General features: G+C 43.9%; 1 protein-coding gene across 22 annotated transcripts in view; it reads right to left on the bottom strand.

Moving 5' to 3' along the window:
* The window catches only part of LOC107273246 (growth hormone secretagogue receptor type 1), a 35,064-nt gene that overhangs the window by 10,002 nt on the left and 11,496 nt on the right, over positions 1–13,566 (bottom strand). For all 22 annotated transcript variants that reach the window (XM_015751235.2, XM_025090550.1, XM_025090548.1 and 19 more), the window contains 2 exons: positions 2,370–2,478; positions 2,004–2,075 (listed from right to left, as the gene is read on the bottom strand). In XM_015751235.2, the coding sequence (XP_015606721.1) occupies positions 2,004–2,075; positions 2,370–2,478 (181 nt within the window). The remainder of the gene's footprint in view (positions 1–2,003; positions 2,076–2,369; positions 2,479–13,566) is intronic.

Genomic DNA, 13,566 nt, shown 5'->3' on the forward strand with positions numbered 1-13,566 from the left:
GGGGGGGGGGGGTGCTGGCAGGAGGGGGGAGGGAGGTTTGCGACCGTCGCGCGGGAATTCCATGAAAATCCAAAGTTCTTCAACGCCGAGCTGTTACGGGTCCCTCCTTCCGTAGCGATTAATTGGCTATTTTCACGGTAGGGGATGATCCCCCCTCCTGGATCCTCTTGGACGAAATTCGCAAGTCGCAGGGGTAGTTTCTTGTCCGCAGGTCCCCAGGAGTATTGTATATCTAACACGTATCTAGGTACCATCCAGAGTCCCGGACAAGAGGCTGAAGGAAAAAGAAAAAAAAATAATTTTCATCCCCCAACGTTGAATTCAATCTTTGCCCAATTGGTACCCCCGCCGCCATCGTACATAGAGTAAAAGACAAGCTCGAGGGTCGATCAGGTTTTTTTTTTCACCATTAGAAATGGCGACCGCAATATCCCACAGATGCGGATAAGGTACATAGGGGGTGTGTCGTGGAAATTTTTGTTTTCTGACATAAAGCACTGGTACGACTGCAATGATAAAAAGTGGGCAAAGAGAGTGGGGAGGGAGGGGGCGAGGGGGGGCCGAACGCGGTTATAAAAGTGCCGAGGGTACACGAAGATGCACGAGCCAAATTCCTGCCGGTGGCAGAGGAACAAAGGCACGGAAAGCGGCTGCATTTAATGGAGTTTAAAACGGAAATTGGGACGAGGGTATATCGTGTATACTGCGGTCCAAAACCATAAAGCCCGTCCGCCGGTACGTACGGACGCGCATAAACACAGGTTAAAGGGGCTCGCGGAAGTAAACCGCGCGTGAACGCGAAAGATGGCGGCTGCAGCGTAGCTGCTGCTGGTAAGAGATTTACGAGTGAGTCGATTTTCTTCGCGAAAATCTGTACGGAGGCTACGTCGACGTTGCGCGTACGTTGAATCGAGACGATATAGGGAGTTACGATTTTACGAATATTTATGTGCTGGAAAAAAAAAAAAAAAAGGGCGACAGACAAAATTGATAACGGAAAATTACAAGCGATACTCCTTATCGAATTCGAGTGACCGACGAGTGGTAAAATTTTTGGGCCTAAAATTTTTATGATTTTCTATACCACCCGTGAGTGCGAGAGAGACGGACTTATGGGCGGTTGCGTGCGTACGAGAAGGACAGACGCATCGATAAGCCAAGTGCCAGGATCATTTTTCTCATCTACGTCTCTACTCTATTCTTCCCTCTCGATGCAAATTAGCCGAGCGTCGGAAGAAATTTTGAGTATTTTTTTTTTTTATATTTCAAGGTACTTTTCAAATTTTAATGAGGAAATTATTTTTTCGGCGTGCATTTTTTTTTTTTTTTATTTTACCTGTCGCACCTCCTGCAGAGCTTGCGCGCTCTTCTAATTCACTGGCGATCAGATCGGATATCACGTGACGACGAGTAGAGACGCTTACGTGGGAGTCTCGACAGGATCGTAGATATATAAATACAGATGCTCCGTGAGAAAACGTAAACGTCAGTGACCTCTTAGATTTTCATCTGCCGAAAGAGTTACAGCCCCTAAGTCGGGGATGATGTAACAGGACGGTCTACGTGAGCGGACTTTTGCGCTGGGACGGTTATCTTATAGAAAGGCGCAGACGTGACGGTCTGTATGTACGAAAGAGAAAGAGAGAGAGAGAGAGAGAGAGAGAGAGAGAGAGAGAGAGAGAGAGAGAGAGAGAGAGAGAGAGAGAAAGACTTACGCAGTCTCGCGAAAAGAAAAGAGGAGAAAAAGAAAAATTTTTCCAAAAGACAAAATCACGACGAGTCAGCCAGCGGGAGAACGAATGTCCCATCTTGATTTGCCGTCAGTTGATATGTGCACTGATTTATGTATAATGGCAAAGTGCGCATGCGCCGAATGGCTGACACTTCGGGATCTCAGAGAAAAAAGGATGGCATGCGCTCAAATTGAAAAGGCGATTGTTAATTTACTATGAAAAAAAAAAAAAAAAAAGGATCTCGATCGATATTAGTCATGATTTGCTTACCTGGTACAGAGAGCGGCTGCCGCCCAGGCCAACAGACACAGCCACGTAGCTCTTGCCTTGGTGCACACGTACCTGATAAAAGAAAAAGTTCAATTAAAGAATAGCAATGGCAATAATAAAAGCAAGGCAATATATATTAAAAGGCGTGTCACTGAGAAATGGTCTTGTTCGCAATGGATGATGGTTAGCGCGGAGCTTTCTCCGTGGACGATTCCCAATGGAAATTTGATGGTACGCCGACGAGTGGGAAAAGAAATAAGTTTGAGTAAGGAGCAAGAGAGAGAGAGAGAGAGAGAGAGAGAGAGAGAGAGAGAGAGGGAAAAAGGACGTATAAAGAAAGAAAAAAGAAACTCATGGAAAACTTACCCAGCTCTGAGGGGTTCGCAAATGGCGTAATATCTCTCGAAGCTTATGGCCAGAATAGTGAGTACCGATGCGTGAGCGACGGTCATTTCGACAAAGGGCACGGCCTTGCCTGAAATCAAATAAAAGAAAAAAAAAAGACTTAAAAAATGAAATAAGAAACAAAGAGAGCCTTACGGTTCCATTTTCAAATGGCGTACAGCGAAAGAAATATCCAGAAGTAAAAATGTTATTACATATGGACAAAGTGTCTACAGAATCGTGTCCGTAGCTACGACCGTACATATAGAATATAAGATAGACATACGTGTACGTGCGTGAAACTCGGGTACCATAAACTGACACGGCACCCTGGACGCCATTATTCTTCGAGAAACGTAGGAGAGACTCCCCAGGACCTAAGGATACGGTCCCTTTCGTTACTCCTGGTAAAGGAATATTCTCTGGCAGTGCCATAAAGCCGTTTTCTAGCCAGCGTCACTATTTTCGTCCCTTCTCCATCCTCTGTCGCACCGACTCACTTTTTGTCTATTTCATTTTTTTTTCGTCTAAACGCCGGCGATAGGTAGCCGAGACGTCTGGCACGATCGGCGTACAGTCGTGTAAATACGTATGTAGCGTCCTCTAATTCAGAGCAATGAATTACCATACAATCGTCCGTTACACGGGAGCAGTTGTCGATAATGAAGTTTGCGGAGTAAACAATGTCCCCGCAGGACGTCGAGCTTATTTGAATATAAATAAGCATCCGCGTATTCTTGCTTCATGGCCCTACAGTTCGTTTCCGATAACTCCCGGCTCTTTGCATACAGACCCACGCCTTCGCTTACCGTGCCACTGTCACGTGCAGACTGTCTGCGAGTACTTTCTGAGAACGTGGCCCAGAACCTTCTGGGTAATCAAGAATTAGCATGAGAATGTCCTCGTTGGCGGTTAGATTGAAATTCATTAATATCGACGTACAGTTCACGAAATGATCACGAGTGTCACTGACAGTAAGAAAATTATCACGTAGCCGTGTTACTTTTGTACTCCGTGACAGTGGTAAGCGCGATAAAATGAATTCTCGATTGAATCCCGCAAGAAACTTATATATCGGAATGACAATACGTCAGGCGCGGAACTGAATTCGGTTAGCGAGGTGGGCGAATAGAAAAGAGCGGCGATCGTGGCGACATCCTACGGCAGAATGACGTAAACAAGGAACTAAGTAATATTCAAATAATGTACCGACGGTAATCTAGACAGAAGGAAAAATGAACTGAGATCCCTCGTGGGTCCTATTGGTCTGGCTTTTTTTTTTCTTGATACCCAAGTCCCTTGATCCTTCGAACGCAGTAAGGATTAGGAGGGGTGAGAGACTGAGGAACGTATAGACAAATGGGCTTAACCTAACGTATCCTACAAATACGAACTGTAACGTTTCACACGTGCGCGTGTATACTATGTGATTTCTAGGCACCCTCGATTCCGTCGACAAAACCCCACGGCAATCCGTCCCTGACTTTTTTTACCAAGAAAATCCGCTTCTTAGGATCGAAGGGGCGACTGGGAGACAAGGCCAACAAATTCTTCGTTTCGGCCGCGCCCGATAATGAAATCGCATTAATTTTACTGACAATTTTTTCGTCGCGCTAAGAAGGGAGCCAATTTTTGCCGAGACCCCGCTCGAAGATGACATCGGATCCGAATGAGAATCTACCGAGGAAAAAGTAAAAATTCTTATATCCTTATCCCTAGAAAATCACGAACATTACACTCGTACCGTTCGAATGGATATTAAAATTATAACTGTAACATGGCGTGAAGAAATAACAGGCCGATAAATCAAAATAAAAAAATAGCTCAAAGCTTTGAGAAAGCTCTGGTGAGAGTCAGCTTAGTATGTATGTATACATCTATACTACATAAATATATGCTCAATGAACTTTCAGATCTACGTAAATACGTAATCCGCATATTTATGCTTGTACAAGGAATGGCGCCGACGTCCCGAGAATCAGTGACGTGGCGAGCCAGCCGTTTAAGGTTATGTTACCTATAAAACACCTGTGAGGAGGCTAAAAGGTGCAGACTGGATATCTCGAGTGGCTCGAATGTCTCAGGGAATTGGAAGCACGCGCCGCGGACTTGACTTGGAATCAAAGAAGAAGTAAACTTGCGAGATGAGAGAAGGAAAAAAAAAGTCTAAAGAAATTCTTGTTCGATTTCATATTATTTGACAGACCGTATTTTCGCAGTTACTGCTGGCTGCTACCACGCCAGGATTCACCCTCAACCTTTCTTGCTCCCATCATATTACATACTGAAGCGTGCGCTAGAAAAGGAGAGACAGAATCAATCATTTCGTAAGTCGGAATTATTAAATTTTTATATAAAAGATGAATGTATGAGCCTACCTTCGTAAAAAATCGACGCCACGAGAGAAGCGTCGGTTACGACTGCTCTGGGTGGGACGCCTTTCCTTATTTTTTCTCGTGGAAAATAAAAGCTCAAAGAAATACGAGAGAGCAACGTGAAGCTGTCGACAGATCGAACGTAGTGCGTAAATCGATATTTATCGATACAAAAGATCTCCATTGCGAGATGGCATACCGGTGCAACGTCCTGGGTCAGAATGACACAGAATAGCTAAGGGACCTGACGTAATCGACCAACTGACAATGACAAATGACAATCCGACCTAATACGGCAGACGAGTTCACCCGTGAGGTCGGGTTACGTCCCTAGTATCGCTCGTACAATTAACGGATTCAATTAAGCAGCCAACTTCATGGGATCGGTCGATCGTCACGAGCTTGAATCTGGAATGAACTTCACACCGTATGTCCACTGTGTATCCCACACGATATACCTGTCACATTTTATGAATCAGATTTATCTTTTCAGGGTCTTTTAGGTATGATACGGTTTGAGGTTAGGTCGGGTCAGGTTAGCAGCCTCAGCAAGTGACTGGAAGGAAGCAACAGGCATGGGGAATACTGAAGAAAACGGTCCTCGACTCACCTTAGCCTTAGCCTAGACTTCAAGCTCAGCCTCGACACTTATTGTATTTCCTGATACGAAGGTTAAAGGGAATTGGATGGATGGAAAAACCGACGCCGACGTCGAAGCAGGCGCCGTCGTCGTCCGGCGGGTCCAGGAGCTACATTAAATGCTCGGACACGTATGGGCTAAGAGCAACGGTAATTCGTAGCAGGGGGTGGCATATATGGGGTTTCACCTACTCGTTTCATTTTATACCCGTCCCCACGTGGAAACGTTAGATACACATATGTGAAACTCCCACTTTTCACCCACCGCCAACGTACCACCCTACCAACCCCCCCACTTCAGTCATCCCACGCATACCAGGTTGGTAGCAAGATATAAACCCTTTCATGATATCCAATTTGATAGAGGAATTTTAATAAAAAATTTTTATTTTTAAAACTCAAAACTGCATGTAAAAATAATTTAATAAAAACAAATGTTGATTCCATAAAATGGTACAAGAATTAAATTATCAAAGGTACCATCTTACAAATCCTCCCCCCCTTCAGTCATCCCACGCATTATAAACCCTTTCATGATATCCAATTTGATAGAGAAATTTTAATAAATAATTTTTATTTTTAAAACTCAAAACTGCATGTAAAAATTAATAGAAACGAATGTTGATTCCAGCAAATGGTACAGGAATAATTAAATTATCAGGGGTACCACCCTACCACCCCCTCCCAGCAATCCCCCCACACACCAGGTACGTAACACAAACGCCAACCCTTTGATGGTAGATCCTATATCCAATTTTATAGAGGAATTTCAATAATATATTTTTTTTTCATGTAAAAAGTCAAAAAGTCTGTAATAATTTGTTTAAAAAATCAACGAGCGTCATAGATCATATATCACAAATTTGATTTTATAAATTCACCGACGTACAAACAAAATAAAATGATCGATCGTTCAAATACGCCTCCCCACTTGGAACATGACAGTATGTGTTCGTTTGGCAATTTTGCCCGGCTAGCTGGTCCCTGCTTAATAACGGGTGGGAATTAATAGCGTCGTAGTGGAGAGACGTCGTCGGCGTCGAGCTATGTACGCCGTCGGTACTTTTGATCAGGGAGATTGAAACGGAATCGTCGGTGATCCGGATCATTTAGGATCGACCCCATATCTGAATCAGGGATCCACTGCCTATATGTATGGATGGTCCGGATGATGGGCCCTATTCTCTATTGAGGCATATCCAATCCCCGTATTGGTCTTGTAAACATATTAATACAATTTTTTTTAGGGGCCCCAAAATCCCTGTCTCTCTTTTAATGGGACAAGGAACACCCTCGTTACGAGTCTCCCCCCTGTCATCATTTCGTCCAGTGATTTAAATAATTTTCACAATTATCGTCATTCTACTGTAACTACGTAATTTGGTTTTTTATTTTTTTTCAAACTTTTTCTGTGGCAGCCACGACCATCGACCTCCCTCCCCAGAAGTACAGCGGGGCTGTAATAAAGTATAACAGAGAGGGTGGAAACGGATAATCGACAAATGCCTTTAGGGGTATTTAAATGTCAAATTTCGCTCGTGAGATGATAGCGTCGAAACGTAAGGGGAGGAAGAAAGTTAAGAGAGCAGTGAGATTAAGGGTTGCAGATAATCGGTTCTCACCGTTACTCACTGGCATTGCTCAGTGCCGTGGGATTCAAGAAGCAGCAGACAAGGACGAGGAACGAGAAGAATGTGACGGAGTAAGAGAGGCAGTATTATGAAAATGTGTCTGGTCGTCCCGAGCACCGCGGCGGCGGCCATTTAACTTTCAAATACAAATTGCCTTTTCTTGGCCCCTTTTTTGCTAGCGGATGACGGCAGGCCGCGAATCATCTCTTCCGCCGTAAAATTGCCTTTTTCATTCTCTTTCTTTCCTCACGGCCTATCTTTGACTGTTTCTCCTGAAAGTGCCAGTAGAAAAAGCATTCCGTTCGTCCCAGTGGTTAGATCGGCGGCCATATTTTTGTTTGTATATTTATTTCCATAGCAACCGCGTCAACCCCCTCCCGCCTGCGTCGTACCATTGCATCGCCACACTTTACTTTCATCACTGTAAAAGTCCTACGAGAAACAGAGACTAGACAACTTACTTGGCCACCACCCACGTAACTGAACTGGATACAGGTCCTGCATGTGTCCTCCGTGATCCTGAGCAGAGCTTTACGTACTCCATAAAGAAAGGGTAATCCCCAAGGTGGTGCGCTAGTAGGTTTCCGCTAACCTAGTAACGCCAACGTTCGCCCAGCAGCAATCCCTTAATGAGAGAAGAGCCCCACATAAAGGAAAAGACACGACTCGATGTACATCTTCCTAAAGTTGAACGACGCACAGTGTGCGCCGTGAACACTTTTTTTTCTAATTTCACAACATTTCGATCACTCCCCCTCACACCAAACTTCCCTCTTTATCGCTTCACACATTTTTCCCGCGTCGCCACGGCGCAAATGGGTATACCAGTTCACCGAATAAAACGAACAGATCCGTACCTCAAGCTATAGAACCTATCGAGAATCCTGTACGCTTTGGAGAAGCCCTAGGATGCTGAGCTCTCTAAGGCACCCACGGGAATCATCCTCTTATACCCTGTCGATACTGTATATATATAGCGGGATACTGTATTTATATACATGAGAATCCTATACCCAATACATTCGCCGAACAGAAGCGTTGCTGTTGGCAAGACTAAGAATTGTGGTCACTGCTCGTCCGCTCGAGTTTTACGAGAATTTTTAGTTTAGTACTCAGCAAGGTTAGCTCTTAAAAGACGATATAACCCGTAACTTTTACAACTTAATCCTTTGCAAATTGCCGGCCCGCCGTCGCGTCCGCAGGGCTGACCGTGAAATTGCTTGAAATTCCGGCGTTAATTATCAGGGCCGATGATAGAGATAAATAACAGCACATACGCGACTGACGAAATTTACCCTCGGACCCAGCGACATATGCCGGAGTCCTTAGAGCGCGAGTGCTGCCCTCTAGCGGAAAACGGACGAAACACAAAGTGAAACGACACGAGATTTGTATTCGAGTAAAAGGGCAGCATCCGTCACGGAAAGTAGGAATCGGAGGACCACGAGTGAATTTAAATGTCGACCAAAGGATCCGATAGAATACGAAATCTTGAGAGGGTCATAGATAAGCACGGAACTAGAACGAGAGAGAGAGAGAGAGAGAGAGAGAGACAGAGATAACGTTCGCAGTGTACAGTCAAGGAAAGTAACTATACCACGAAGCAAACGTCTAACTCGACGACAGATCGTGAATTTAATTTTCCCTAACAGTCCTACCAGAAGGAAAAAGGTCGAAGGTCGGTCTTCTCCCGAGGTGTTGCTTCCATCTGCAAGGGGTATAGGGTTGGGTTAGGTTACGTTAAATGGAAGACATCGGACTCTGACCTATAAAGGAAATTTAGTGGCGGACCACTTAGATCCGCGGCGCACTTTGTTTCATCCTGTTGTACGTTAGCCGTCGGCGTCGTTCCCGTCGCGTGGCTCTGCCCGCAGTGGCGTCGGGGCCAATAGTGCCAACCTCGAGGAAAATACTGTAGCACAATGTCGACCGACACTCCTTATCCCTTTTTTCCCTTTTCGTTCCACTTTGTATCAGTTGCCTCCTACGAATCTGCTTCTCGTACTACGAAAAAGGGGAATCCCCGTATTCTATGACCCATGAAAATATTTTTACTCGCGACTTCCACTGCTGTCCACTTAGCCATTCTCTTACGGAAGAAGGAAACACGAAATACGTTCTTCTTACTTCCCTGGAAAGGACTCCGACTGGCCTAGTCTCTTTCCTTACCCCACCGCCCTCCGTCTTCTTTCGACAGCGACGGAATAGCAACCGTCCGCCTGGTAGGGGGGAGCCACTAGACAAAACAACGTGAAAACCGTGGCTTTTTACGAGGGCGCCCAGGACTCAATCTCACTACGATAAAATTCCTACCCGGTACAATATCGTTAATTGATTCTCATTGTACTGGGAAGGTACTATTCCCTCTATCTACATCTATATATCTACACAGCATATAAAATACCCACAATCCTATACATTCTGTTACATCGTTCAAACGTACACGCAACGTCCTACCCATACGGCGTCTATGAAAAGGCAGCTTGAGGCTTCCGCTCGTATACATATCAGACGACGAACGCCCGTCGCCCAACCACCTTACGACTGCTATCTATGTAGCGACGCGATATTATTAACATAGGCGGGTATTATAAGTCGATAGAACCCGCTTTTTTACTTTCTCATTATCTATTTGGGTTAGCCATCATACCTATGTGCATATGCACACATGTCGTTACGAATTCCTCATACACCTTCCCGCTCTCGTCCAGCCCAGCTCACACACGCACAACAGGACAGAAACGATACATTATTGATCTTGAAAACTTGGAATATGATGGTTAGAGATATACGAATCTTAAAAGTAACAGTATAGGTTTATAATTAAATTTTGTTGTCAGCCGGCTCAACGTTATCAGCGCAACGATATTTTTTAATTAAATTAATAATCCCGAGCAATGTCGCGCAATCCGATCTTTTAACGTCGCTATGATTCACGGCTTTGGGTCTTCGTGACGCGTGCCTCTCGTTTTTATTCACTTTTCCATCTGTAGTCTCTTTCCCCTCGCCCGCCTCGTATGCCCCTGTTTAAACTTTTTCTTATCCCTTTTTTTACATCCTTCTCTTTAATGCTCTCTCTCTCTCTCTCTCTCTCTCTCTCTCTCTCTCTCTCTCTCTCTCTCTCTCACCCGTTTATTTCATTTCCCGTGACGCCGTATCCTTCTCTCTTCGACAAGACGTCACTGAACACGCGCGTCCAACGATGTTAATATTTACAGCCCGAAGACGCTGTATGTTAAGCAAGCCGATTTACACACGTATATATACACGCAGGATGTTAGAAAGTGTACGAGCAAGAGAAAGAAAAGAAACGTAGCAAGATAGGAGAAGAAAGAGGAAGAGAAGATACGCAAAGGGTGGTACGCACGAAAATGGCTCCAGTTCTATTTTGAGGTTTGTCGGTGGCACTCTTTAAATTGCTGGACGACAAGTGCCAACGGTCGAAAAGGAAATAAAAATACATAAGACGGAGAAGTATTCTAACGCGTGATGACTTTAATGCTTTCGGCCGTTACGTAGAAACGAAATGTTCCACCGTGTGCACTTTCCTTCTGTCTCTTGTTACCGTGTGTCGCGCCCGTGAGAATTCAGGCTTCCCGGGTACTGGATACGTATCTCTACGTAGGTACGTGGTACCTCGAGGAAATAACGTGGCGCTTCGTTAAAGCACGTGTTAGGGGGCTCCTGACGTTATCGATAATCGAGTGTCAATTGAACGAGGCGGGATTTAACCCTCAGGACTGGAAATACACGAGACGGTGATAACTTGATACAGGATAAAAGATACAGATACAGGGATGCTGCGGTGATTAGCGATACGAAGGAAGATGGCGTCTTGTATAAATTAATTAATTAAATTTTTAACTTAAATTTTACGCAGTCGAAGACGGGGGTCTTAGCGAGGGATAAATCCTTGGGAATCGACTAATTCAACAGAGTCGGTACGTCGGTGCATTAATGGACGCTGGCGTCGATCCAGATTTTCTTCGAGCGATATGCACCGGGTGTCCGCGTACGTTTTCATTCTCTGTCCTTTTTCCTTTACACTTTTACCTAATTTCACGTATATTTATCGCGACTCTCCTGCCTCTCTCTCTCTCTCTCTTTGAACGCTCCAACTCGCAATGTCCGACGGCCAATTCGTGTCTGGCGTCCTCGTACGGATTTCGCGACGCCCGGCGTCGGATATACACAGTCGACGTCCCGAGTCGTTTCGGGACTCATTTAGCTCGGGACGATCTATCGACTAAGGACAAAGGAAATTTTAACCAATTATTAATTACATAATTGACGGTACAAAATTTATTTGAAAAAAGGAAACGCGAAAAAACGTATCTTTCATAAAAATTTAAAAAAAAAAAACTGACGTTCGGGTAAACCTTACGTCGTCGTCTGACAAGTCGCAGACCGCTCTCCACCTCTCTCTATCTTTTTCTCTCGGTCTCTGTCTCACTCCTATCGGTACAGGACAGCTGGCTTCTCTGGCAAAGCAATTGAAGCGTTCAAGGCGAAAGTGGTGGGTTGGTACGTTCGCGTAATAAAGATCTCTGAAAATATAATAAAAAAAAAAAAAAAAAAAAAAAAAAAAAAAAAAAAAAAAAAAAAAAAAAAAAAAAAAAAAAAAAAAAAAAAAAAAAAAAACAAAGTCTATAAATAAATTGAAACGGTAATGAATCACGAGTCGTGACTTAATACGCGCGTTATTATAATACAGTATATTTTTCATTCGCCAAGAAGCAACGGGGAAACCTCGATGGATTTATACACACTTTGTCTATGAGTACGCATATGGCTTCTAGCGTAAACGGGTATCGTAATGGGAAGAGAGTGGCTCTACGGGTAGATTTACCCTTTAAGCCGTATAGAAAATAATGCCGCGTCCTTATTAAAATAATTTTGGTCGATTATGGCTCCGGAAGGGTGGAGAAGAAAAAAAAAAGGTCTGACGATGGTAACGGAGGCCAAAGAGAAATTAAAGAGTCCTCGGGCATTGGAGAGTACAAGAAAAGTCACTAGACTCTTTTTACAAGATATCCCTAGACCCTACAGTCTATTCGAGCTCACTACCAACTGTTTCCCCCAAATGTGAGGCGCCTTTCTTCATATAAGCCCATACGGATATTGCACGCCTGGCAAACTGCAACGAATATCATCCTCCACGGGCGTCACATCTGTCGTGAGACGGGCAGGCGAAAACTTCGAAGACGAGTTTTCCCGAGAAAAGTTTTGCGTCGCGACGCCACCCGAGGCATCTGGTACCGTTGTACCAAAAAATTAGAAAAAAAATAAAAAAATAAAAAAAATAAAGTGAAATGCTTTTCTTAGATTCCTTTGATTTTGAAATTACGTTGTTACGATTAGTGTTATGAATTTGCCAACTGAATTTTTTTTTCCAATTAGTATGGTAAAACGTAATGTTTGTGGATGCTCCTGCAATGGCTGTCTTTAATTAAGGATACGTAGTTATATATTAGAGCGACTGTTATCACACCGTCCTGCGTCAAGCATTATTGTACGTTCAGGGTGCTGGTAAGGTATGCCGAACACATAGTTGTATCTGTATAGTAATAGTGTACGTAATATGCCCAGATGCCTACATGCCTCAAGTAAGCGTGTACATGCCTACGTGGAGACACGGGAGTAACTTGTAAGCCATGGTTCTAACACGCCATGCAAATTCGCCGTTAATGGTATAGGTAGAAAACTGTATAGTTTGGTATATACGAGTTAACCAGCGTACAAGGCACGTAGCGATATACAGGGACTTGAAACCATTAGGAAGACTTATGTACAGTGAATAATATATGTATATATAATTAGTATGTGCACGAGGGAATTCAATTGAAAAATATATATGTTTAATGCGCATCCGCGAAGGACAGTCTCGTTACGGTCAATCGTAGATGAATATATCATGAGCAGTGACTTTCACTGCTTTCTCTAATTCCTTCCCAATTTCATCTCGTCATGGAGTTCCCCATGGCTACGGGTAATCGAAGGCGAGAATAACACGTCACTATGGGAATTACTAGTCCCAGTGCGCGAAGACGGCGATACACGAGACGCAATCTTTCTGTCAGATCACGTAAATCAAAGATGCCGATAAACGAGTCAGCCGTATATATATCGTCGGGAGAGTAACTAAATTCTTGAGGAGGATCGGGGCGGCAATTTACGATGGGACTTATTTTTAAGTTCACTTTTTTTCTTTCTTTTTACCCTTTCCTCTTGCGGCTTTAACGCCCTGGAAATGAAGATACGGCGAACGGAAATGCTGAGGTGACAATCGTCAAGATGACGTTTACGGTTTGTTCGGAAGTGAGAGAGTCTATTTGATACACACTGACCCATTACCTACGGTGATTTTACTGTACCCAATGAGTTGCACACCCTCTAATTTTGTTCCTGTATAAAATCAACAAGAAAATGGACGTCGTACGAATCGCAAACTCTTCCGAGGCAACAACTGGAGCTTCATGGTATATCGTTTTTTTTTTTACCAGACTGCTATACAAGCTACTATATGCTACTATA

Source organism: Cephus cinctus, unplaced genomic scaffold (genome assembly GCF_000341935.2).
Source record: "Cephus cinctus unplaced genomic scaffold, Ccin1 Ccin1_scaffold1550, whole genome shotgun sequence".
NCBI classification, from domain to species: domain Eukaryota; kingdom Metazoa; phylum Arthropoda; class Insecta; order Hymenoptera; family Cephidae; genus Cephus; species Cephus cinctus.